This window comes from Micropterus dolomieu, linkage group LG15, assembly GCF_021292245.1.
Source record: "Micropterus dolomieu isolate WLL.071019.BEF.003 ecotype Adirondacks linkage group LG15, ASM2129224v1, whole genome shotgun sequence".
Lineage (NCBI taxonomy): Eukaryota > Metazoa > Chordata > Actinopteri > Centrarchiformes > Centrarchidae > Micropterus > Micropterus dolomieu.
The window spans coordinates 15,013,428-15,040,513 of record NC_060164.1 but is presented as its reverse complement, the minus strand read 5'-3'; the positions used below and the strand labels follow the sequence as shown (position 1 = coordinate 15,040,513).

The 27,086-nt window shown below is 40.5% G+C and overlaps 2 protein-coding genes across 7 annotated transcripts; one reads left to right on the top strand and one right to left on the bottom strand.

Moving 5' to 3' along the window:
- Nucleotides 1–31: 31 nt before the first annotated feature.
- On the bottom strand, nt 32–20,078 carry myofl (myoferlin like). The gene is made up of 53 exons (XM_046070923.1): nt 19,919–20,078; nt 19,468–19,523; nt 19,179–19,270; nt 16,845–16,953; nt 16,278–16,374; nt 15,597–15,754; nt 15,084–15,212; nt 14,640–14,702; nt 14,477–14,527; nt 14,303–14,333; nt 14,099–14,211; nt 13,867–13,993; nt 13,669–13,772; nt 13,522–13,590; nt 13,380–13,423; nt 13,210–13,292; nt 12,554–12,678; nt 12,334–12,447; nt 11,345–11,522; nt 10,874–10,998; nt 10,657–10,766; nt 10,259–10,451; nt 9,995–10,150; nt 9,757–9,888; nt 9,502–9,665; nt 8,950–9,064; nt 8,274–8,376; nt 8,023–8,162; nt 7,761–7,925; nt 7,407–7,494; nt 7,034–7,111; nt 6,677–6,858; nt 6,377–6,535; nt 5,872–5,973; nt 5,579–5,740; nt 5,304–5,469; nt 5,139–5,209; nt 5,018–5,032; nt 4,838–4,936; nt 4,350–4,478; nt 3,336–3,491; nt 3,110–3,201; nt 2,803–2,973; nt 2,511–2,659; nt 2,231–2,370; nt 1,876–1,964; nt 1,702–1,797; nt 1,470–1,611; nt 1,252–1,351; nt 943–1,136; nt 755–864; nt 501–648; nt 32–360 (listed from the first exon to the last, which is right to left on the bottom strand). The coding sequence occupies exons 1-53, from the start codon at nt 20,004–20,006 to the stop codon at nt 322–324; spliced, it is 6,111 nt and encodes a 2,036-aa protein (XP_045926879.1). The 5' UTR covers nt 20,007–20,078; the 3' UTR covers nt 32–321.
- Nucleotides 12,862–25,713, top strand: LOC123984182 (centrosomal protein of 55 kDa-like). Of its 6 annotated transcripts, XM_046070924.1 has the most exons (11): nt 12,862–12,901; nt 20,714–20,758; nt 21,848–22,032; nt 22,218–22,460; nt 23,109–23,174; nt 23,422–23,572; nt 23,813–23,939; nt 24,033–24,222; nt 24,356–24,430; nt 24,782–24,904; nt 25,418–25,713. In XM_046070924.1, the coding sequence occupies exons 3-11, from the start codon at nt 21,880–21,882 to the stop codon at nt 25,607–25,609; spliced, it is 1,320 nt and encodes a 439-aa protein (XP_045926880.1). In that variant the 5' UTR covers nt 12,862–12,901; nt 20,714–20,758; nt 21,848–21,879; the 3' UTR covers nt 25,610–25,713. The 6 variants fall into 6 exon arrangements, with proteins under 6 accessions (XP_045926880.1, XP_045926886.1, XP_045926883.1 ...); XM_046070928.1 differs by lacking the exon at nt 12,862–12,901 and having other exon boundaries at nt 20,606–20,758; nt 22,218–22,337; XM_046070925.1 differs by lacking the exon at nt 12,862–12,901 and having other exon boundaries at nt 20,618–20,758; nt 21,871–22,032.
- Nucleotides 25,714–27,086: the final 1,373 nt, after the last annotated feature.

Here is a 27,086-nt window from a genome sequence, read left to right as displayed (position 1 = left end):
ATGTATGCAAAACATAACAAACTATTAACAATGTGTTTATACAAAGTTTATTACAATATAGCAGTCTTGGCATTCAAAAATGTAAAAATTAAATTTGAACACAAGTGAGATTATCTGCTACACCAGAAATATAAGTAATACTGAGGGAGACAGTGCAAAAAATAAAAACAGACAGGTCTGGTTATGTGAGAGGAGACTGCTGAATATCACTCTGCTACCAAATCAGCAGAGGAAGTTATTGCATATTTCAGAGGGGTGATAACAGTGAGGAGGATTGTAGATTCTGCAGCAGGAAGGCGCACAGCTTCTCTGCAATGCTCCTTAGGAGAAAGGCTTCACAATCTTCATTGAGATGTAGTTCTGTGGATATGGAATATATATTAAAATCCATTCAGATTACAAAATACTGAGAAAGAAATATGTGTGATGGATAAAAATAATTTATGGTCGTTTCAGAAATAATCAAATCGATAAATTCTCAGCAAACTAAGTAATCTTACCGGTAGGGAGTAAAATAGGATCCCGATGAACAAGATAACCAGGATAAGGATAATCGATAAAACGAAAATCCATTTGAATCTGCGCCAAACTATGAACTTCATGGTCTTGCAAGGGTTTGTAAACCAGAAGAATGACGTGTCAGGGCGGCTGTTGAATGGAGAAAGACAGCAACATTCACATAATGTAAAAATTAAGCAATTCACAGAACTACAAAATCATATTTTTGATTTGTTATGTTAAGGACTTTTCTTACTTGGGATGGTCAAGTTTGGGATTCATGTTTGGCTCATCTCTGCCTTTACCAGCAGGTCTCTCCTCCATCTCCTTCTCCTCCACGACTTCCAGTGTCATCTCCACTTTCCCCTGTAACATTTTAAAACACATTCAGTAACCAAGAAAAAAAAACCTTAACCAGGGACTGTGCTGTGCATATAAACATACTCCAAGGACATATTTCCCATCTTGCTCAGTTGCACATGGCCACCAGCCTCGTGCCGACTTCTGGGAGAAGAGTGAATTGTGCAGTGGTTTTTTGGAGGAAGCTGAGCCCGCCATCCCTGGCAACATCTTTAGGCTGCACTTTTCTGGGCTTTTAGCAGGAGGAATCAGGTTGAGTAGGTCCAGCTCAACTGAACCTGTAACAGACATATAGATCATCATAATAGTTCCCTCTAGAATGTATTTATCTTTCAGGGCCTTCCCTTTGTATGGTCATGGCATAAAATGAGGTTAATAACAATGCAGTTTTACCTAAGTAGTCATCCAGGGAGAATTTGTCATTGTCCCATATCTGGATGATCAATTTAGGAGGAGTCCTAAATTCAGTTTTGTCCAGATTCCAAAAGTGCTCCTGTAAAAAGAAACTTTATATAGATCATAACCTGCCATCATTACATCACAACAAAAAGCATTATGGTTATGAACAACATTCACTTGGTGCTTTGTTCCTGCTCCATGATCTCACTCACTTTCCTCGAGACAACGCACAGCTGTTCTGCAGGCAGGTAGTCAAATCCAAAGATGAACCTCCAGTTGAAATTTCCGTCACCATCCAGGGATCTGTAGTGGACATCAGTCTTCTGCTTGTCCTCCTCCATACCTGGCATCCATCTAGAATACATGGTGATGAATTCAGATTAGCTATTTGTGAGTCGAATGTATATTTAAGGCTTTCGGTAAAAGACAGGATAAGTAACGTACCCTTTAACGTAGATGTCACTCATGTTTTCTCCAGTGATGCTTGTTTCATCCAGAGTGACATCAGTTGTGTTCCAAATGATGGCTCGCAAGAAGTACCTGTTTTATACATACCATTATATTTTATCCTTAAATGCACTACAGTAAAACATTATAATATATATAAGTGTCTCTTACTTCTTGGCTTTGCGTGGAGTGATATCACATGGAGGCCCTGGCAAACCAAGGCTCTTAGGGAAAATGTCTACCCACATTTGAATTTGTCCCTGTATTTGTGGGAAAGGATGACTCTTTTCAACAAAGTGATCATACAACAACATTAAAGCATTCATTTCACAGAGCATTATGTTACATATAGATTATTATATGGTACAAGGGTGTTTATTTGTCATTATACAGCACAATGTTGTATAACGAAATAAAATTTGTAGTCCCTTCATGCTACACACATGCATATATATCTATATATTATATGTATTATATAGATATACTGGTACTCTATCTCTAAAAAAAATAATGCTAATGTTTTAACCTGAGACAGGTTGGGTTGGTGGGTGCTGCACAAGGTTCTGGTCTCAACATGTTCTGGTACCAAGCCTTGTTTTCTGAGGACATGCAGGGCTAGCCTCTCTCTGGCTGGGCCCATATGCGGGTGGATTACTGTGTTCCCCTCTGTAAAGGGCATGGCAGATCACAAAAGTCAAGGATGAAAACATTAAACTGTAGAAGATGCATGTTAATACCAAATACAAACACATATATGTAATAATAATACTAAAATATGATGATAGGGCATTTAAAAATGGCAATACCAAAATCTTGCAGGTTGTACTGTTTTCCAGAGAAGGACAGTGAGCTGCCATCTCCCTCGATGTGTGGAGGAGGGATGCCTCTCATCCTAGCCACGTTCTGGAGGATCTGAGAAGGCTTCAGTTGGTCTCTCCATTGATTAATCCCAGAACTGCAAAAAAATTGTAGCTTTGCCTTTTGAGAAACTAAAACACATAAAAGAAGAACGCCCTGGCCTTCTTTGTAGGATGTGTCAGCTGTGCTGTGGATGTGGCATTCATAATGCACACCTAAACACAAAGAGTGCATACTTACACACAATAAGTCTCTGGCAGGCCACAGCAGGGCCTAAAACGAGACAGGAGTCTGTTTTCCAAATCAATGACTGTCTCGCCCACTTTTTCATCTCTGCTCAGTAAGTCGTAGTCATACACAGAAATCTTCAGGTCCTTGTCTTGAGGGATGAAGCAGGACAGCTCAAACATCCTGGACAAGGATGAAGGACATCATATAATGTATTTTTTGATGCTTTATGTTCCTACACAAACTTAAAACTGGTCTTAATCATTTGAACAGATGACAAATGAACAAAAAAACTAAACTGAACACATCACTGTCTCACCTCCCAAAGTCTGGATTAAGGGTGTTTGGTTTGTAGTGATCTCTGTCATCCAGTGTTTTCCTTCCCAGTGCAATCTTAATGTATGGGTCGCACTGGAATGAGAATAAAAAACAATGATCTAAGCTTCAGTAGCTTCAAGTATCTTTTTTACAGAGCATGGCTGTGACACAGATCTTTATCACTAGATCAGGGTGGTTGTTCAGCTATATCTTTACAGAAAACTCACCATGCCATTTGTATCCTTAGGCTGCAGGTTAATGCAGCGCACCACATAGATCCTGACCAGACACTCCTGAGGTCCACTCTCAGGAAGCTCTTTGAACTGGCGGGGTGGAGCTGGCACCCCTGGGTCATCAGACAGTGGGTAAATCTTGAATGAGCCCTGAATATCACCCCAAAGAGTAGAGCAACTTTAGTTACCTAACACAACTCAGCAAGTTAATGACATTCCATCAGGGACTAAAGATCATATTCATCCCAGGGTAACAATAGACTGTAGAATCAGAGATGATCAATTAAATCTCTGGAGTTTTCATTCAACCTGAAGAATAAACTGCCAAAATAAAGCTGATGAGCTCTCCAACAAATGAAAAAGTACTGGATCATTTTATTCCAGAGACAAAACGTTATTTCAATCATTTCCCATGCCCCACAACACTATGCGAATTACTCAGAGAAGTGGAAAAGTGTCTTCAATTTACTATGAAACAATTCAAAACACAGGCACCCATAGAGCATTATTTGTAATTAGTAAAAACCTAAAATCAATTTATCACGTTAAAACAACCAGAGTTGGTCATTGCTTTATTCCTTTGAATATGGAAGTCACTCAGCTTCATCTGGGGTTTTTAAACATTGTTTTTGCAGCCATGCTTGCTATAAAGTAAAGAATGGTCCATATAATCCAAAGTGAATTTCAAAATATACCTGAATTGAAATAAACATTCAGGACATGATGAAAGTTGTGGTTTAGAACTCCAGAAGTATGACCAATCTGCTGGCTATATACATTATAGCCGGCATTATAACAACATAGTTGTTGAAATGTCCTGAACCAGGACTAAATCCTGTACTATTTCGTAGCTGCCAAATTAATCGTTTGCGTTTAATTGAAATTCAACAATGATCCACCAGAGGGCAGACAAAGACTAGGAAAAGAAGCTATATCACAGCAAAAGTGGTTCAGGGATAAGGGGATGCTGAGTGACAGTGATACTTCCTCAAAATGAGGCTTCTTTACCTTGAACTCCCCCACCACAGAGGGATCATCCTCATCATCTTCAGTCTTTCCCCGTTTAAGGTGGAAAGTGCTGCAGAAATCAGTGAGTCCATGGAACTGTGCAACATCTTCTAGTTCACAGTTATAGACCTGGAAACCACATAACACAACTACATCACAGAAGAGTAATTACAATTTCAAACTTTCACTACTGTGAGTTTTTAACCTAACTATACGTCACACTTTAATAGCAAGTTCTCACAGAACCCTCACAATTGTCTTGCTTTTCATCTTAAGAACTACCTACTGAATCTTCCCAATGTTTGATCTATTGGCCCTTGTCAGCATCTGTGTTTTTGCTTTGGATATATAATAATGCAAACTACATTACTATTATTACTATTTTCAGGTCACAAACCTGTCTGTCACAGCTTGCTAGCTATAGCCCATAAAACCAACACAAACCCAAGCAAATTGTGTTTCCCCAGTGTGTGATGACCTGTTCTCACCTGTAACTTGTCGTAACCCTTTTTCAGGTAAGGCCCACACTTTTCATGCTCTCCAACAGAGGCATAGAACTTACTCCACCAGTCTACAACTTCATCCTCCTGCACAATGGAAAATAATGGTGTTAGTATTTTAGATATGTTATCTATCACTAGATTATCTGTGAAATGCTAAAATCTCACCTTTTCTCCTTGAAGCTACAAAGTGAGAAACAAACAGAAGAGAGAAGAGAATACTTATCAATAAAAAGAAGTAGATGAGAAAATAGCGTCTGCCACCTTTAGTGTGTACATTTTTATTTACCTCAGTTTTCATGATGGGTCTCTCCTCAATGTCTATGACAACATCTCTCTGGGCAGCAGCTATCATTGCCACTGCAAAGTCAATGGAAACGGAATTCAATAATTCTCTGCTGTATGAAGCAGAGTGTGTATGTGAATATATTTGTCCATGCATGAGTATATTTACCTCTAGCAGACATGCAGGCTTCACTGTTAATTTGATACGGATCACAGCGGAACTCTTCCAGGCAGTCGATAGTGCACTGGCCCACTACAGGTTTCCTACCAAATGGTCGGTGGTCGATAATCTTCAGCACAATGGGAGGGGTGTACATCTCCTCTTTGGGGAGAAGCTAGGTAAGAAAACAACATAACAGCCCATGTAAGAAAGTATGAAAAATCCAGACATCAAAAGCTTACAGGTGTCTGATTATTTTCTGTAGAGAGGTTGAGGATCCGTACCACTTTGAGTAGCAGAGTAGATCCAGGGAAGTTGGGGTTCTTTTTGAAGTTCTTGATTACAGCGGTTTGAACAATCTCACCGCCACACTCCACTATCAAACTGGGGGAGGAAACTGTGGCCAACTGGTAGGTCTTCATGTTCCTCAACCCCCAAGTCAAGACCTGGGAAATAAACACACTTACAAAAACTAGTATGGACAGATTAAGGGACTAGTATGGTGGTAGGAGACAAGTGAAAGGGAGTTACACTTAGGGAGGGCTGATTATGCTATGTGAAGGGAATGATGGTGTACCTCAATCGCAGTGAGCTGCACTACAGGCCTGATTCCCTGAGGAACCATATAGAGCTTCTCCCCCCGTCGAGGAGGTGCAAGGGGCAGATTTCCATCATTCTCCTAGAGAGCAAAGAACAGCATCACCTCATAAGTGCAGCTTCATAAAGCTAAGTTACAGTACGTTTACTGTCGTGGAAATTGTATATTGCTGGTTAGGGATGGAGTAAGTAACTGAGTTACAAAAACCGTTGTCTTTGAAGAAGACTTTGTTAACAAAAGAGAAGACACAGAGAAGTGCTACAACACATATACAGCTGGTGCAGAGACCTGCCGCCTAGAGCAGCTTTGGGCGTCTGGCCCTGAACAAAGGGATGCATAATCATTTACACAGGTTTCTATATTTTCGGGACATAACAATAATAGTAATAATAATTATAATAGTGAAAGAATATGCATAAAAGATTTAATACAAGAGGAAACAATTTGCTGCCATAACATTTACTTTCTCAAATATATTCATTACCTTGTTCTTCAGTAGGAGCTCCGCAGCCAGCAGGACCTCCCCAGCACTGTGACCTTTTTTGGTGACTGGGAACCACAGCAGCTTAGGGCTGACAGCCACACTGGGGTTCAGTTTCACAACTGGCGTGCATGTACAGCGACCCATGGGCTCATCTTTACCCTTGAAAAATAAAGTACAGCAGACACACAAAGACTTAGCAAAGCCTGATTATAGCCATCATGAACTCCAATTGCATTTCTAGGAAATAATTCTGTACGTCTCTGTGATAAGAAGTTTGGCAGATTAAGTATACAAACATACTACTTGATCGCTGTCATACAGCTCCAACACCACATCAGGAGGGTTGAAGGCAATAGTTTGTGGCTCTCCATAGATTTCAATGTCTTCAAAGATGAGAGTCTGATCCCATGTGGGGTTCAGGGTGGCCCTTATGACTTCCGTGGTCTTACTCACATGTAGGAATGAAACATGGACGTAGGGATCTGGAAAAGGGTATTATTAAAAAAATTAGTGACAGATTATGTGAACCTATGATGGTTAATGTTATTTTTACTTTGGCAAAATTATTCTTGAGTAGATTTCATTTATTCCTCTTGACCGGGCTTGCACTTTGTCTGGATATTCTGAGCCACAGGTTCTCTGCTTTATTTTTTTTACCTGAGAAGCTGTCTTTGTCCATGGCACAGAGATTCCTCGCCTGATACACGTACACTCTCAGGTGGTAAAAATAAGACCCTTAAGGGAGAAAACACTTAATTCAATCCACTTCACTTTTATTTACATAGCGCCAATTCATAACAGAAGTTACCTCATTGCACTTTTCAGCGTGTAAAACTGTAACACCACCAAAAACAATATAATCTCACAGGACACCTGGTACACTGCTGACAGGCATGTGCACGTATTTAGCCAGATTTTCACTAAAGATTCAGTGTTATCTTGCAGTAGAACCAGTCAGGAAGTTTGAAGAAACACAAAGCCTTTAATCAGCATGAGTGACCAGGAATTCACTTTATCTAAATCTACTTACGGCTAAAGTGGCAGGAAACAGTGGGTGTGTTGGCACCAAATACTTTGGCTGCATCCGCTTTACTGGCCTTTTCATCAACATCAACCCCCTGTTAACCAAACTCAGGGTGAGATGCTTAAAAGAACACTTGACAGCAAACATCTCAGCAAAAGAGCAAAGAAAATCTGAAGAAAAGAATGCAGAACTAAAATAAACTTCCTGAATTAATTGCCTACATCTGACAGGAACAGGCACATGCAGGAAAATAATGAGAGGATATGACTCAGCTGGCATAAAGTAACTCTTGTTGCCGTGGCAACTGCCTCGATGGGGGACATTTAGCAATGCTTCTCGGGGGACTTTAGTAAGACTCACTAATGCCCCTTCCAGTCTGAAGATGGCGGCGGCCCCCATGCGGTCTGATGGGACCATCTTTCTTCTCCAGCGGCGGCGGCGGAACGTGTCAGAGGTGCGCTGCTTCCTGTGGAACTTCCAGCCAATGAGGGAAGAGTATTCCCAGCCTTCCCCTGGTTCTTGCCTCTGGGGTAGAGACAAGGACAAGAAAAGAATGAGAAACTGCACTCATAACATCTCTCAAATCTTCTCTTTTTCTCACATATCTCTGCCTCTTCCTCACCTCAGTAGCAGCCACTTTATCGGATATCTTCTTCCGTGGTCTGATGAGTCTCTTCCTGCGATGGACATGGTACATTTTCTCAGCTGCAACCCAGGATTTGGGCTTATCATCAGGAGGAATGGTAACGCCGTATTCCCAACCTGGTGCCAAAAGACAAACACAGGCCTAGTTAGACTCGCAGCATTTGAAACATGACAACACGGTGAAGAGAAGATTTCAATCACATATTTTGGTTTTAGTGAACGTGTTACCTCTCTCATCAACAGCCCTATTGCTGTCAAAGCTCCAGTCATCCTCCCAGGTCCATCCCGGCGGACACTCAAACTCTCCTGGGCTTTGACCCTTTTCTCCATTCTACACAACACAGACACTCTGTCAATCACTTATGTGATGTATAGTTGTATATTTGAAGTGTGTAGTGGTGTTAAAAATTTAATTTAAATTTATCCATGTTAATAAACATTTTGAGTACTGTTAAATTAAAACAAATATTTGGCTACTTGGGGCCTGATGAATTCCAATATTCAAGCTCTCTGTTTCAATTCCCTCCAACTCCTGAGGGAAATATCTCTTTCCTTGTGCTAAGTGCTCCACTATATTCACCAGCTAGTCACTATTTTTGTCTGTTTGACGGGTGTTGATGGGCAGGTACAGTGGGTTTATCTGAGATTTTTTTATCTGGAAACAGCAGCCTACTGCAACTGGAATGAAAGTGAATCAAAACAGTAAAGCTGCAGTCCATAAAACCAAAACAATGAGCTGAAAGATGTTACAACTCTCCACAGAGGTGAGGGGAAGTGCAGGTTCATCACTATGAGTGACTCCTTCGACATTACGCATGATGATCCAATAAAAACATGTAGTATAGCAGCTTTTTTTCACAATGTCACAAAAGTTGTGACATTGTGTGTGGGCAGCAGGTCGTACCACGTCTGTGTAGGGCTCTGCAGCGGGCTTCCACTCCCCACCAGGGAAGCGTGTTTCATTTTGAAAAACTTCATCCGTGAACTCTGTGTGGCCCGCATCGGCTTCTGTTAAAAGGCTGTAGAAAACACCACCACAGCACACAAGTTGATGAGAAGCTTTGTGACTCAGACAGTAGCTATGTAGGACCATGATAAACAAAGCGGGAAAGCTCAGGAAAACAGGCTTCAGATAGCTAACATTATTTATAAGAGCCTCAGTGGGAGAATGTAAGCACTTGAGAAGTAGGAGGCACTAAGGGGTGGAGGGAGACCTCCTTAAATCAAAACACTGGCTGGTGCCGAAATTCCTTTGCATGTCCTGTCATTGTGTTCATAACATGGTTCTGTGCTGAGGCTAGTGCAAGCACTGATTTACGATGAGATGAAATATGAACATGATTCTGTTTCATGATTTTAATAACAGGATGTTTATATTTGAGACTGTGCAAGTCACGAATCACGAAGGACTGTGTGGGTGTGTGTGCTTGTGTGTGATAAAGTTTCTTAAACGTGCCTTCGCTCAGGGTCAACAAACCAGTCTCCCTCCCATTCCCATCCACGTGGTGGCAGGAATCGCTCTTGTTTGAGTTTCACCTTTCCAGTCACATCTGAGAACTTATGGCGACCCACCAGGCCAGTAGTTCCCCACTTCCCAATCACATGGGCCTGGTTCTCATACTGCGGAAAGAAAGCAGGTGAGTTTGGGAGCGTTATTTTCCTCAAAGCATATTAAAGTCAGATGTGAAAGTCAAATGTGTAGCTACTGTACCAATTCAGCAAATACACTGAAGTTCCCCTCTGAGAAGCTGTTGAACTTCTTCTCATGGGCAGAGAGCCCGAGCCACATGTTGACACGCAGCTGAAGAGGGATCTTCACGCCTTTATTTTTGTCCATGGGGTACTGACAAACAAAAATGATGAAAGTGGGAACTCTTTCTGAGATTTAACAATGAAATATATAATTTAAAATAAGTGTATGTGTTATTGTATATTGACTAGTTTCGTACCTGCATGAAGATGGTCTGGGTCTGTCCACAGTGTTTGCCACGTGCCTGCTCGCTGAAGTTGGAGTACAGGATCTGGTTTGCAGGGACTCGGGCAAAAGCCACCCGCTTCTCTCCTCTTAACATCCAGATGATCACATCTGGCATGCTATTCTGAGGCTGATGGAGACACACAACATTTAATTTAAATAATAAAGATTCAGGGTCTGGACCCCTAATTGTATAGAACACAGCATGCAATCATGGAAAAGTTTAATTTCTCCTGACCTCTTCTGCCAGCTGCTTGATTCTGCCCAACCAGTCTTCAATATCACAGACAGTAGCCTTGACATCTGTGGCCTCCTCTCTCATGCGACTGGCCATCTGTATGATACTTTGCACAGCAGCATTACGCAGGTTTTTCATCTGGAGATCCAGTGCAGTCACATTGGGCTGGCCTTCCAGCTCTGGAAGCTGGAAACTGTCAAAACGTTGGTAGTGAAAGTAATGTTACTAATGCAACAGAATTCAACCCAAACAACCACCTCAATTGTATGTGACCTAAAAGCTAACAAAACAAAGAGAACTACTAGAAAAACTAGAGATTTCCTAATGATCAATTACATTATAGCATTACTTCATACAACACGCAGATCCAGTGTAGGATCTGTCTGGTCCTGTCTTACCTGTTAAGGTTTTCAATCATGTGGTCGATGAGTTTGAGCCAAATCTCTGCCAGACGTGTCTCAGACACCTTGGCTAAGATGGCCGCTTTTAAAGAGGTGAGATGGGACTCCTAAAATAAATCACAAAGACAGATAAAAGGACATTACTGAGCAGTACTACCTGTGCAGACATGTAAAAGATTTGGGCATACAGTGCACCAGTGTGCCACTTTCTCACCAATCTGTCAGCGATGAAGAGGAGAATGTTGACAGAGTCCAGACGGTGGCTGATGTCTTCCCAGTATGAAGTGAGAGTCACTACGGGCTTAGTGTCAGCCCAGGGCAGGTAATAGTAGTGATTACCTGTGGGATACAAAATAAATATACCCATGTCATGTTTTAAACACACGTTATGGAGTAGACCGCGCACTAACATTTGCTGTAAACAGTTTAACTAAAGAACTGTCCACTACTACAGTGGAGTTCTAATGATATACTGTATTCCACGGACAATTGTTATTTATATGATATATTTTTAAATAAAAAAATACATTTAACAGGGTTGAAATACTATATAATGCATTTAGATCTCCTTCATGCTCCTCAAAAGAAATCACACAGTCTAATTGCTTGTGTCATGAAATTGACAAAACCCTAGATTAATGGGCACCCTAGTAATTTGTAATTCATTGAATTCCTGCAGACGTACCATCAAACACGGCATAGCTGTACTGGGTTGTGGATGACAGGGGCTTGCAGGTGGAATCCAGCTTGTTACCATAGTTACCAATGCTGACCTCAAACTGGATTGGCTCACCGGGCACTTGGAGCATGCATGCACTGTGGAATACAGCGCACAGACAGTACTTCCTCCTCCGCTGGTACTTCTGTGCTCAAAAAGAATGCGGCCGTGTTAGTGAGGTTAGTGCGTATTTTGTCCCTTTTCTAACCAAAAACTGAGCTACTGATGGGTAGCTTTTAAGACCTACATTGTAATAACAATTTCATGGAAAAATTATAAGTAAATTTACAGATTCAAAACCTTGGGCTCTTGTAATATAAATGAAATAAATAAGTAGACAGCTCACTTGCTTACACGCTAACACTAGTACTTGAGATCCCTGTAGACCAGAACTCAGAATCACTTCTGCTAAAATACAAGCATATCTACTGCTTTACACTCTAAACCAAACAATTCTCTACATTTGGCACAGTCTTCATGAATAAAATATCTTGTGTTCACACAAACACAACACCATTTAAAAAGCTCAACTTAAATTTCGCACTATCCACTCTGACTCCTCACATAGGCAAATGCATGTTGCACATTTGTTCAAAAGGCAATCAGAGCTTTAGCAATACGTCTTCTTTTTTGGAGCAATAGGCACCAAAATTGGAAAGAGAGGCAAGTGGATTGAGAGTAAGAGGAGGAGGATGAGGAAGATGAAGACCAAGACCAAGGAGAGCAAAATTTTCAGATGAGATTGGGGCCACCATGGTCTAACTATGAGGGGGCCCAGCCAGAAAGTTCAACCAAACTGGAGCACGTTGACAGTATCATCCATATCATCCAGACTTTCCAGTGAGAATAGGTAAAGAATCTACTCTCAGTACAGTTTGGTAGTATTGCATATCGATATAGTGCTCAATGATTACTGTACAATATCTACAGTAACAGTATAGTGTAACAGTGTATACCTGTGCCACTAGGATGTCATCACTGGAGATATCATCCACATTCTTATCAACCTTTCCATCCAGCTGAGTGGACAGCTCAACAAGGACCCTCCCCCTGTAGGCGACCCCTTCACCCTGCAACGCATCAAAATGCAAAAACCTCATGTACACATTGTCATGTAAGTTAAATGTCACACATGTCCATACCTACTGAACCCTCTGTCCTAGACAAATACCTTACCTTTCCAAAGTTGAGTTGCTCGTATGGGTCTGGCAGGCCACTAAATTCTCTTGGGCTACCATACAGGTTGACATAGCAAGGCCCAAATGCTGGGAGAAAACCAACCTCTGATGCTGTGGTGCTCACTGTAACACACACACACATTTTTAAAAACCCCACCTCATCAGATTCAAAGCGTATAACGCGATAAAGGGTATGAAAATAGATACACAAACAGAGGCAGCAGGTTATATACTTCCATCCATCCATTGTCAACCGTACAGGGTCACGGGGGGCTGGAGCCTATCCCAGCTGACATTGGGCGAAAGGCGTGGTACACCCTGGACAGGTCGCCAGTCCATCGCAGGGGTTTTATACTTATTTTTTAAAGTAATGGTAAAATAAATGCAAACATCTGCTATGCAGCCTGTCATGGGGATAACTGCAGTGTGTCCTTTTATGAATATTATGGTCCAATTTGCTCTTAGCCTGTATCAACAGTTTTTAAGCTACAACAACAGCACATCTATTTTTAGCGTAAATTTATCACATGCATGCAGACACTGTGTTGCAATTTTCAGCCCGTGTGTGTGTGTTTTATGTTGAAAACAAAAAACTAAAACATTTAAAACACTGAGTGACAACAATCATTACACAAATACAGATCACATGATTACCTTCAGTCTCTCCCCCAGAAGAAGACATTGTGCTCAGGTTTAAAAACGTTGTTCCTATGGCATCATCCTTGGTTAGACGATCCCTGCCGAGAGCAAACTGGCACGTCAAACATTGGTTGTAATATTATTGTCACTTGTGCTGCCATGTATGAATTAATTTTAGCTCTTACCAGTCATACATAGTCAACTTGATGCGTTCACACATGGACGGGAACTACAGAGGCAGATGGAGGCATGTATTAATTTGTGCTGAGGTGTATTTGAAATTTTATTCAAGCCCATAAGAAACATGTTAACAAGCATCTTTCATGCCTTGACTTGGAGATTGAAGAGTTGGTTCCACTCTGGATTAGCATTTTTCTCAATGATTTTGCTGCGCAGCTAAAACAAAAATTTTCACACAGTGAGAACATATATTAAAAAATTCATATATTCCTTTTACTTGAAGTAATGAAATACCTTCTTGCCAGCAAAGCTGACTTCCAAATATGGATCCACCAAGTTTTTCCTATCTCCATCCCCTCCAAAGACCTGTTTTACCGTCTCAATAAAGGCATCATCCACTGCAATGTAAAGTAGATTCTGAATAGATGTTTTTCAAGAGGACCTGACCACATTCAACTACAATGCTTAGAGGAATTTATGGGTCACACTTACTCTGTGGCATATCCTCTGCACGGTAGACTTTGAGCATGAGTGTTGCCCATCGCATTGTGACACCAGCTGGCACCAAAAGATTGCTTTCTATGTCATCCTCCTCCTCGCTTATCTCTCTTCTCTCAGTCTGGAGAGAGGAGAGGCGAGTTTGTCATAATACTGATCTGGTAGATAGCAGTACAAGTACTAATAGTAGAAATAAATTTGATGGTACATAAGAATGTATACGCACCGGTGGCTCATCTCCAGTGCCCAAAACAATTATGCTGACTTTTAGGTAACCTCTGGCCCCTGTGTTGGAGTCAGGATCACTCAGGAGGAGCCATTTCCTCATTATGGCATGACCTGGACATGATATAATACTCAGCACGTTCAAATACATGCATATGATATAATCATTTTTCACACAGTATTCACTTTAGTAGGAAACACTGACCTGGTTCATCGTAGATGTAGCCAACATCCAGCTGGATAAGCAAGAAAACATTTAAATTATTGGAAATTTTGAAATCTGTCTACCTGGTGGTGATAAATGCCACACTTCCTCTTGAGTGATCAATGACTACAGGTGACAAAATTCTATTAGATTAGGGCTTAAAAGCACATGTACCTTGAACTCTCCCATTAAGCTGTCAGATCTGAGGGAGAAGGAGTCATACACCTGTCAGGAAAAACACAGCATTACAGCTCCCGCAAATGTAGAAATTCCCTGATTTTAAAAGCATATTATGGACAGTTCTTTAAAATTGCATTTGAAGGAGTTATCTACGCACCCGAAGACTGATACTCTCATCAAACAGTTCTGAGGGGAGCATATTAACGTTGTAGAAAAACATCTGGGGGACAGAAACAACAAGTATTACTCTTGTCACTGTATCAACAATACATTTCACTATATCCACATTACATTTTGTTGTCACACAGTTTGTAACTTACAATTTATTTAGCTGTGGTGCTTATGCTTTGGCAAGAACTGAGACATGGGAAAATGCATATGAGAGGAATTAGAAAGCTGAGTACACTGCCATCAAGCGCCACTGTCATATCACCTCTGCAGATAAGGAGAGAAACACCCCAGGAGGTTATTACAGTAAAGCTGGTTGGGATTAGGTGGCATAGGGAGAAGACAAGAGAATGTCAAAAATAGACAAGCAAGATAGAAGGCAAAAAGTAAGTGATTAACAAATTTCTATTAAATGTGGCGATGGACTCATTACCTCATCAAAGAACGGGTTATTTCCTCTTCTGATTCTAGTCCTGTGGGTGTGTTCACACACATTCACCTTAACCACTGGCTTGATGTTGTTGCCAGGCAGCTGTCGGCCCTCAATAACCCGAACACGAATCTGGACATTGAAAGCAATAGTGAGGCAGCTGAACAAACAGTGACACAATTTATCAGGATCCTTTTTTGAAAAGGTGCCGTTGACTTGTTTGGGTTGACAAATACCAACCTAATCCATTCAAACACAAGCCAGCTCAAATATATTTTTGGACCTTTGATGGGAAAATTCATTCCCGAAGAAAATCATATTTGAACTGATGCAAGACCACATATCTGCACTTCTCTAACATAGAGCGATAAATGTTACAATTCACTATCTACTGGCTGGCCCGGCAATGCACTGGTGAAGACTGCTCTGATTCATGTGTTTAACAATAAGAAATTCCTTTCTCAATTGTGCATTTGTCATCATCCAAGAACTGAGTGATCAAAACTCAGACAATACCTGGAAGTCCTGAGGCTTATTGGCCAGGGCTCTATGCCTCTTACGGCTGAGACGGATTGGCTTATAGCTGGGTTTCCCAGGCTGGTTTGGTGAAGTAGGAGCTCCTGGACCTCCTCCATCCACATCTGCATCACCCTCATCACCCTCATCACTGACTCCTGTGGTGCAAAACCACAATAATCACAATGTTCTTTGAACCAATATTCTTTTTGTCAGTTTGAGTTGTATCAAAAACCGACAGTAAACACCCCATTACTAGAGAAAAGCCTACATCCTGGGAGTTTGTCATGTATTTGCTAACATCCAACAACATGGCGGACATATTTTTTTTTTAAATGTGTTTGAAACAACAATAATCAGACAGAATATACTCGTTTATTATTGTTTATATCTATTAAGGGATACATCAAAACTCACAAGCCTGAACAGTTAAAATTGATTATTAAACTGTGATTCTTAAAATTAAAAATGTTCTATGAATAGCAATAATGGCAGTCAAAAAGTGAATTGCACTTAGCTGGACGACAGTATTCCTCTTGATGAGTTGTTATTCTGCTGTTATACAGCGTTCCATATGCAATATAATATAGGTAAAACCCCCAATGAATTTAATAAATTTTTCCCTTGTTAGATAGCAAAACTAGCATCCCTTTTAATTTCTTAGGTTAACTGTCTACTTACCAGGATCCGCATGAGCCATGTCACCATCAGGTTGACCATTTAGGTTTGGAGTCGCGCTGGCAGGTGGCTCATACCCAATGAGCAAATTAATGGTTGCCTATAAAAAGTAAATGTTTTCTCAATAAGCATTATCAGTTCTACTGTATACGTCTAATACCAAATGCTATGTCATCGGCTCCCGAAAATTCAACTACTTCCTGCAGACCCATACAGGTACCATCATCCACTGCGAGAGCAGAAGTTGCCTTAGCTCATACACCGTGTCATAAAATTGCAGAGGTGTATGGAATCTGATAATGTCTAGGCTCGTGAAATTATTTTGTACATTTTAGTTATTTCAGTCTTTTAAAGTTGTCCTTTTTAAACTGTTTTTTTATTTATCACATTTCACTATTTTTTAAGTGGCTGTTTTTTTTCTTTTAGCTCGGGAGCATGTTCATGCTGTTGTATTTTATTGGTCCTAATAAATTATTTATAGTTATCCTGTGGCATTTTCATTTTTTAACAGTAGAAACACTTTCTTGTTGCTGGTAAAATGATAACCTCTCTATAGCGTGAAATATTTACCCCAATAGCCTGTTGTTTCTCATTGATCAAGGGCACATTCTTGGATGGAAGGGACCTCACTTGACCACTGGCCAAGTCTCTCAGAGAGATTACTGCTGAACCAATGAACCTGAAAAGCAATAACATACATTGCCTTTTGGTCAGACAATCAGACATACATCAGCAAATAAATCACTGCAGCTGGAGAGAAACAATATATGTAAATACAACAAAGACGAATAGCTACAAGAAACAATCGAGAGGATGCTGATGCTTTGATTTCACAATTTGTGACTGTAATTGCTCGTTGCTCTGGAGAGTTTTCACTTCCCTATTTCACTTCTTCACAAATATACTGTATTATGACAAGCCGAGCAACAACACCTACATTGTTGCTTTTCCCCAAAACAGAAGTCATATAGTAACAGTGATTAATAACCACAATGGATTGCAACACATTAGGCATTTTCTAAAATCCTCCCAAAACCAACTTGATCAAAATTTGAATTTATTAATTATGGTTACAGATGGATGCCATAAGGCCAAATAGCTTCTTGACCACTTATTACCATCCGTACTGTAATTCAATTCAATTCACATTCACAACATACCTGAAAAAAAAGCATAAAAAAACATACTGTATCTAAGGGACAGTTTCCTAATATCAAACATCCACTTTGCCTGGCTATTTTTGGCAAAAAAAAGCTTTTTGTGAGCAGCTGAATCATCTTTCAACAGAACAAATGGGATACTCTGCTGTGTGACAAAGGCCAGCTGGTTACATAGGCCAGCCCCTAAAATGATGAAGAAGTGCACAAGAAAAAAGAAAAGAGATGGAAACACTTAACATCTACCACAGGCATGTGCCGGGTGCGCTGTGCCCAGTTTAAGGGTAGACAAATATAGAGCCAAGGAGGCGGGTGACAAGGCAGTCTTAAGTAAGCAACATGAGAACAGGCAAACTCACATTCATGACTATGAGCACGCTCAGTTTACCTTCTCCCTTGTTCTCAACAAGTTGTGCAATTGATTATCATTACAAAGAGTAAAAGAAATATCTGAGTTGTCCTTGTAAAGCAGGGCCAGCTGTGGAGGATAAGACGGAGAAGAAATCTGGTATGACAGTTTACTGTCTCTACCGCTGCGGAGGCCACATGCTAAATTTATACAGAATAACGCTTGTGTTTGTATACATGAGTCTCCTATGAAACTAGAAAACAAAACTTCAAGTCAAGTGGAACTGGTCCACACAGTGAAAGAGCCAGATGAGGTAAGAATGACAGGAGTTTCCTGGCATTCTGACATATTTCCACTACTTATATATTACTTTTAAACAAAGCTAATTCAGGAGTAAAAACTAACTGAGCCAGTTTAGCCATTAGAGATGGTTTATCTTGATAGTACCACAGATTAGATATCCGTGTTAACTCTCGGAGTCACATTCCTTTTCTAGATTTTCCTAGATTGTAGACATGAGTGAGAGTTGCGCTGCATGTTCAATCATGCAGGCAGGACTTAACACTTAGATTTTCTTCCAGAATCCGCGTTATTCTATGTCTGAAGTTCATTTGGCAAAGAATTACAGGTTGAGCTACAAATAGTCATCACAGATGTGCCGATGACAAGCCAGCACAAGCTCTGTTATTCACCCTCCTCATGTGTTTTACAATCAAAAAAGGTCATTTTGTGGGTGAGGCAAATATCCCCTCACCCCACCCCTTGTGCCTGCCTCTGGATTTATATTGTGCACAATCGGTCACTAAAGTGACTCAGTGGAAATGTTATTTGGTCTACCTTCTTGCGCAAAAAAAGGAGGCTGACTCACAATGTTACAAAATGCATAAACAAAACAAACAGATAAAACATAAATTAAGCAGAGAAATAGATGAAAATTCTAATCTACAGTAGGGAAGGTTAAAAATAAGTGAAGAGGTCTTTTTTCCTTTTAAGGCAACATTCCTATGAGCTGGAGCGCTATTGTGAGGGAGACATTACACCGTCTTCACTAGCACTGCAAGTCTTAACATGGATGCAGTGAGTCCTGTGGTTTAACAGCTCAGTGAAGTTAAAACATGCTACTCTGCTCTCTCAGGAAAAGATCATAATAGGTATTTTCAACCACACAGTTGTAGTACAACTGCTAAGAAACAGGCACTTTCAAAGTTTATAATCACTCTATTCTCAAAAGTAAAACCTTTTGCACAGTGCAGTGAAGTTTTTCCTTTCATGGTTTTCACTCACAGACCCTCAACAAGTGTGTTTATGATCATAAATTTGTCATGCTGGGCGGAAGGCTGAGGGTTATATGGCCTGCAAATACAACAATACGTCTGCCTGGTGCTTCCTTATACATACTTGTCTTTGCCGATTGTTTCATAGTCTTTAACAACCACGTTGATGAATGAAGATGCATCCAAGGAAGAGTCTTTCAGATCAAATTCAAGCACCTGGAAAGAAAGAGAAGGTTTCAGTCACCAACATACTGTAACTGAGGTGGTAAGAGTAACAATGTTTTCAAAACAAACACACAATGTACTCTACATGGTTGAACCATAGGTTGAACCCAGCTTTCTAGTGAGTAATTATTTCCCAATGAACAGATCCACATCCTGTAACTCTCACACTTTACAGCTTCCCTACTTACTTCATTCCAAACAGGATTCAATTCATTGTCAATTGCTTTGGTTTTCTTCTTTTCACCTATAAACACAATAAAAAAAGAGGCATATTTATGTGCAACACTGGACAAAAACACTTCTTCCAACCAATAAATGACTGCATCAGCATAATCTGCAGGAAACTTGAGGCATCTAATTTGGATATAAAGAAGAGCCTTTTGGCCAAAAAAGTTCTTTAAAAGTTTTTCTGACCTTATAAGGATGCACTTCTTCCAAATATTCAAATTAAGCTCTAGTAATAGACGCATTCTGTAGGCTAAACAGCTACTACATTTAACTGCAAATGTCCAAAACCTTAAGGATGACAGGAAATATGAAACACTGAAATATTCCCTGTATGATCAATCAAAAAAAGTTAACGGAGCATACAGCATGTAGGCTATCCAGTGACAAAAAGTCATTGTGAATTTCTCTCACCTCTAAAGACAACCGCAACTATTGGATCTGGGTTTCCAATTTTCTTTTTGGGGATCCCACTTGCGGACTCAACGACGACCCGCAGCATTTTGATGTCCAAAATTATTCAGATATCATATTCCGTTGAGAGAGCAAGGGAGCCCACACAGACGGAACTGAAAAGCACAGATGTGGAGCACACTGTAGTGGATATGGGGGAGGGGGGGCGGCCTTACTCATGAGTCAGAGGCAAGCCACAAACCAGCCTGGGTGAGGTGGGTTACCAGCAGACAGAGACATAAAAGTGACATCTATAGCTTACTCATTACCTTTTCAAAATGCTTCATATTTTGGCTCAATTTTGCTTGACATACCTGTGCAGAAACATGACTTGATTCATTCCTCATACAGGTAAAAAGTGGAGTCGATCCACTGTTTTTCTTGTACTGCAGCGCCCCCCAGTGGTGATGTAGCGTTAAGTAATGCCTCCTTTCCAGGCTGTCGGAAATTACAAATTCATCAAACCTAGATGTTGGCTGCACAGTAACAACATATGCTATTTTACAGCAATTGTTTTCAGTTAACTAAGCCTTAGCCACATACCTTGACAAGATATCCAAACACATATTATTAAGTCACATAAACGGAACTGATCTGGCTGTTAAGCTAATGTTTTGCGGGTATTAAAGGCAGCACAGTAACATCCATCCATCCATCGTCAACCGCTTATCCTGCGTACAGGGTCGCGGGGGGGCTGGAGCCAGTCCCAGCTGACATTGGGCGAAAGGCAGGGTACATTCTGAACAGGTCGCAGGGCCAGCACAGTAACATTCCTTCTGTCAAGTTACCCTCCCTCCCCAGGTAATGCTCAGTAAATATGAGGAAGTTATTACAGTGGACTTGGTGAAACTGTCATTTTAAAAGACAAGTGTTCATTTTAAAGTCAATTCAGACATGGAAAGTCAGATTTCACTAATGTAGAAGTAATAACTTTATACTTTTTCAGCACGTGATGCTAGCTAACATAGCACAGCCTTGTTCCTCAAGAAATCAAAAACAACGCTGTGCTTTTTTATTCCAGCTAACACAGGGTAAAGTTAGTTGCCTAACTAACTAAGTTAATGTTATGCAATCTTTGACCAGATTGAAAATAGTTGTTTTTGTTGGATAAGTTGACGTTAGCTAACTTGCTAGCTGTTTATTAAGTTAGCTTTGTAAGTCCAGCATACAATATCCAGTTTAAACACTCGTCCTTGGAACAAGTGAGTGTGGATGTGATATTAGTTATCATCAGCCAATAAATAGAAAATGTTTTAAATTAAGTAACTTAAAAGGTAAAAATACCAAACATTTACATTTGCTAGGTCCATTTACTGTTTCATCTGTTTTGGAGCTTTCAATCAGATCACATGATTTTCACCAGCAGATTTGGTTTACCCAGTTGTCCTAGAGAAGTAACTTAGATATTTCCATTATTTCTTAGCATTGGGCCATGTTGGCTTAAAGGCTACAAAATTAAACAGTGGCTCTTTAAGGCTGCTCCAGGTTTTGATTCAACCCAATATAATACAAGGCCATAGTCAGCCAGTGGCTGTATTATAGCGTTTCTAATGTTTGGTTTAGTATTAAATTAAATTACAAATATCCAGTTTTGAATCAGCATCTCTTTGACACAGAGTCAACAGAAATTCAATATTATGACAATACAAAAGTTATTGTAGAGTTGTTGATTTGCATTGCATAATATTGAACATCTATTTGTAAAAGGTTTTATTTTTCTTTCTCTACTGAATTGCTTAGAAAATGAGCTTGGGTCCAGTTCAGTTTTTCCTGTTGCTGCTTTTGTCATTGTCATCAACTAAATGGAAATCAACTTGGACCCATTCAGAATGTTTATTTTTGAAATTGTATATTCTGACCAAATCCTAAAATGTATTATTTTTGTGTCAGTCGCTTGTAATATTTGTCAACAGAAGATTGAGATGGTGTCCCTCAAATATAAGGGTTTCCTGAGGACAAAGCTCAAATCAGAGCTTGAGATAGTTGTCAGCAGTCTGAGGAAGGAGAATGCCTATCTGAAGAAGACACTGGTTGAGTTGTCTCGTCAACATTCAGAACATTATAAGCTTGTGGAGGTAATCTTTTCAGTCAATCAGTGTTGTTTCCCTGGTATTTACCAACATAAGTCAACTAACCAAGGTTACTTACACTGTACCATTAACTCCACCTAATGATGTTGCCAGTGTTTGTTTGTTTGTTTGTTTTTTATTCACTATTTCAGTTTAGTGAACCAACTTATTTCTCAATGTCTTTTTCGCAGAGATTCCTCTCTCATCAAACTGTCAGGCTTGAGAGCTGTCAGCAGGTGACATCCAAAGACGAGAAGAGAGCTTTGCCGTCAGAGCAGCTGAGTGAGAAAGACGGGGCGCTGATGCACGTAGTGAGTATGAGGAGAAAGAGGAGCATATCCAGTTACTGCAGAGAGATTGGAGAAATCAAGAACAAGCTTGTGAGCGTCGCCACTAGGTGTCAATATCTCGAGAACAACGTTGCAAGGAAGAAGGTATAGCAGGGCTAAAAACAAACTGTTAGATGTTAACTGTATAAATATTTGTGCAGAATGGTAGTACATAATAGGCCATTTTCCCACCAGACCTTTTGACTTGTCATAGTAGTAAAAGCACAGGTGTTTCTAATAACATTAACGAACGCTCCGTTATATTCAAAGTGTCCCAGTGAGCCAGAAAAACCTGACTGTAACCAGAAAAATGGATAGATATTAAGCCATTGTTAATTTTATTACTTAAACCTGGGCATTTCCTACTGTGACAAGTCAAAATGTCTTCAGTGAAAAAGGGCCTATGGCTGTGAGTGTTGCTGCTTGGGGAGTTTGAATTACCAAGTTCCTCTCAGTGATTACCAGTTTTACACCACTAGATGGCAGCAGTGGTTTTTAATTACCAGTCTTAGAGAGGAGGGAGGCTGTTCTCCATAAAAGCCCACTTTCCTGCAAAGTATACCATCAGTGACATACAGTGACATACAGGATATTGTAGAGGTCACAACACTTTTTTTTAAATGCGCTAAATCCTACTGTACCTGTGTTTTGGACCTTGACATGTCACAATGACATCGCTTTTGTTAAAGCAGTTGGGAGAGTTGGGTAAAGTCATTCACACATGTATAAGCCCGTGCTGTATTTTCCTGTTAGGACTCTGCTTCAGACCAATCAGCTGCAACCAACAACGAAATAGAGCTCCAAAATCAGCTCAGTGATGTAAGTGCTGAGTGGTTGTCACATAGCTGGAAAACATCTCTTCTGTTTGTATATTTCAATGAATGCCTAATCCACCTTTTTGTATTTTTTACATTACTTTCAACTTTCTGTGTGTACATTTGTTTTGAAGTGAGGATGTGTGCCTGTGGACTGTACACATGCCTGACTGAGTCCATCCTCATGGCACAACTCTCTTTCTGTCTTTCTGTTGTTATGTGTCTCTCATTCTTTTATTCAATCCCCCGAGGCCTTGGAGAAGAACAAGCAGTGGCTGGAATATGACCAGCAGAGAGAGGCCTATGTGAGGGCAATTATGGCCAGAATGTTATGGCTGGAGAAGCAGCTGAACGAAGCCAGTCAGGCCCGCTCACAGCAGCACAATGAGGACCATTCAGATGGTGAGTCAGAGGGACAGTGGGTAGTGGGCACTCACAACTGAGGCAACAAGGGGCAAAAGACTGTCACAACAAGGTTTTCAAGATATCGAAATTGCCCTGGAGTAGCCCAGTATTACAGAGTCTGCAGCATGAAATGGATTGTCAAAATCTGGTGTTTTATTACTACATGGGCTGTATCTAACTTCTTTGATTATGTACGTCTATGTGTAAATTCCTCCTCATCTGCTTCCCTCATTACAGAGAAGGAGCAATTAAAGCGGATGCAGGAGCACTATGAAAGACTCTTACAGAAAGCCAAAGACGAGCTGGAGGTGCTCAGGGAGCAGGTCGATGTGACCCAGCAGAACCTGATAATAACCCAAAAGTGGTGTGTCTACTGTTAAAACAATAAATGTTCTGCTCAAAGTTGGAGAAGGTTAGAATGATAGTCAGCTACATGACAAACCAGTTTATTGTTTAGGTGCGACGAAAGGGAGAGTGAGGTGGAGGAGCTCAAGCAGCAGCTGCAGACCGAAAAAATGAGCAGAAAAAGTGCACCGGAAGATCATCGTTGCTCTGAGGATGAAGAGCAATGGCTGAGGGATGAGACCAAAGACCTCCAGTGCAGACTGGATGAGGAGAAGCGCAGGTCGGCAAACTTTGAGCTGCAGGTATGTCTTCATTAAACTATTCATTCAGTCAGTAGGAAAAAAAGGAAATCGTACTGTCATCATATAAAAAATTCACCAAATATGCAATAATGCATAATAATAATAATAATAATAATAAACTCTCTCTTCTCAGTCCAGTGTCTTTCAGAAGTTTATGTTAAATCGTCACCATGCAGACCAGAAAAAGATTGCAGATCTTGAGCGACAGGTATGACACATTCACTTTGTACCAGTATCCCCCCTCATTGAATAAATCCTTAGTATTAACTAGAAATTGTAGACTGTAGCAAACCAATCTTAATAATGACACAGATTTATTATACATTGAGGAGGATCAACGGCCTGTGTCCTTCAGTCTGTCCTTTCTGCTTGTAAACCTGACTCATCCACAGAAGTGGGCATTTCATACTTTCTTACCTCTTTGCTTTCCTTCTTGGGACAACTTATCAGTCCTCACAGAAGCAAATGAGATTATTTATTATATTTGAAAAATTTTATTCCCACACCTATGCTATCTTATATCCTCCATCCATTGTAATACAAACTTTTTAAATTTTAGATCAAGATTTCTTCACACGACCTTGAGGATGAGAGGCAGGATTGTTCATATTTAAAGAAGCAAATGGTCAGAGTTCTGAAGATGCTGCAAAAAACTAAAGACCACACGACAAAACAGTCAAAGGTTGGCATGAATAGTGCAAAGGGCTAGATTACTAATTAGTATATCCCAAATCATCAGTGATGAACCTTAAAGCTGTATTAAGACATTTATTTGGGCATGGGGCGGTAACAACCTAAAAACACAACATTGACATATTGTTATTGCACTCAATAGCCTGTTTACTTATCCAGAAGCTAGAGAGCAATGTTAGCATTTATTTGGAGTCATGTCTCAGGTCACAACTTTAAGTCCAATATTCACTTCCCTTTTGGCCCTGGAAACTAGGTTGATAAGAGTACGTTGTGTACAAACTAAAAGGCTCAATAGATGTCAGAGAAATTGCAGAGTTAGGTGATAATTTTCTGTGGCTGTGTCACTATGAGTGACATTACATATAGCAATTTGATACATTGTTAATATTAAAAATATTGATTAGTGCAGCTTTATGTTTTGTTGGACAAAAATGATAGAACTACTTGAAAAGCTGACTTAATCTTTTTAACTATAACTAATGGATGACTGTGTTTATATTAGAGAGACCAGCGGGATCAAAGCACAGGTGAAGCGGCACACCCACCCTACCTGCCCTCCAGAGATAGCTTTACATACTCCCCTCACAGCAGCTTGGTAAATGAAAGCTTCCTGGAGTGTCCCAGCTGCCGGGCCGAGTATCCTGCCAGTCACTACCGAGAACTGATGAACCACCTAGAAATCTGTCTAGACTGAGCTGAACTGAGAACTTCTTCACTTCTGGATCTTCTGTAATATAGATTGGGTTTTACCTGTGTAACCAGTCGTACAAGTTATTTTAATAAACAGTGTTGAGTTGCTGTTGTGTTTCTGAGTATTTAAAAGGAACACAAGCTTTGGTTAGCAGATTTTTAGCCAAGCTGCGGTGGTTAGCACTGTCGCCTCACAGCAAGAAGGTCGTGGGTTCCAACCCCGGTTGCCCCGGCCTTTCTGTGTGGAGTTTGCATGTTCTCCCCGTGTCTGCGTGGGTTCTCTCCAGGTACTCCGGCTTCCTCCCACCATCCAAAGACATGCAGTCTAGGTTAATTGGCGACCCTAAATTGGCCTTAGGTGTGAGTGTGGGCGTGAGTGGTTGTTCGTCTATGTGTGGCCCTGCGATGGACTGGCGACCTGTCCAGGGTGTACCCCGCCTTGCGCCCAATGTCAGCTGGGATTGGCTCCAGCCCCCCCGCGACCCTGTATGCAGGATAAGCGGTTGACGATGGATGGATGGATCGATGGCTGTGCAGCTTTGCAGGTCCCTGGAGGCTTGACTTTGGTGATCCTCTGACTTTTCCTCTTAACAGCACCAGGAGGTCAAATGTTTCACTTATCCAGAGAAAAAGGTCAACATCTAGTAGATTGGCAGTACACACGTATTGGCTCAACATAATGACTTTTTAGGTGATCCTGACATTTGCTCCAGTGGCTCCATAAGGCTGACATTTTAGGTTCAGAGGGAAATGTCTCAGCTGTTGGATGGATTGCAATTAAATTTGGCATACAGACTTTGGTGATCCCCTGATCTTTCCTGTAGCACCACCGTGAGGTTCTGAGCGCTATCGGATGGAGTACTTCGAAATGTTTTGCAGATATTGAAGATCCCTCAAGGATAAATCCTACCGAGTTCCATAACTTTTAATCCAGCACCACCAGCAGGTCAAAATCAATTTTCTCAATACTTTGGTTTATGAAGAACTACAGGGGTTAGGATAAGGAATAACCTTAATACTAATGACATTCCCATCAGCCTCTGCTGCACTTTGTGTTTAGCGTTAATTATCAAACAATAGCATGCTGACAGGCTAATCTTAGATGGTAAACCTGGTAAATATTACCTGCTAAACATCAGCATGTTAGCATTGTCACTGTGAGCACACTGATGTTAGCATTTAACTCTGTGTAATTACAGTGTTGCAGAGCCTCTGGCGTGGCTGTGGACTCCTACACTGTTAAAAAAAAAATTATGAAAAAACAGAAATATTCCGGCAGCTGGGGCACCAGAAAAATACCGTAAAATAACAGTAAATAACCAACTCGTAAAAGAACGGAAATATTCCATAATGACAATACAGTCTGTAACTGTATTGGCTTTTATTGTTTAAGAAAATATACACCTGTAAAAACAATTAAATTACCTTTAAATATAGTTGAACACTGCTATAATACAAATAATCAGGCTTAAAATTTATAG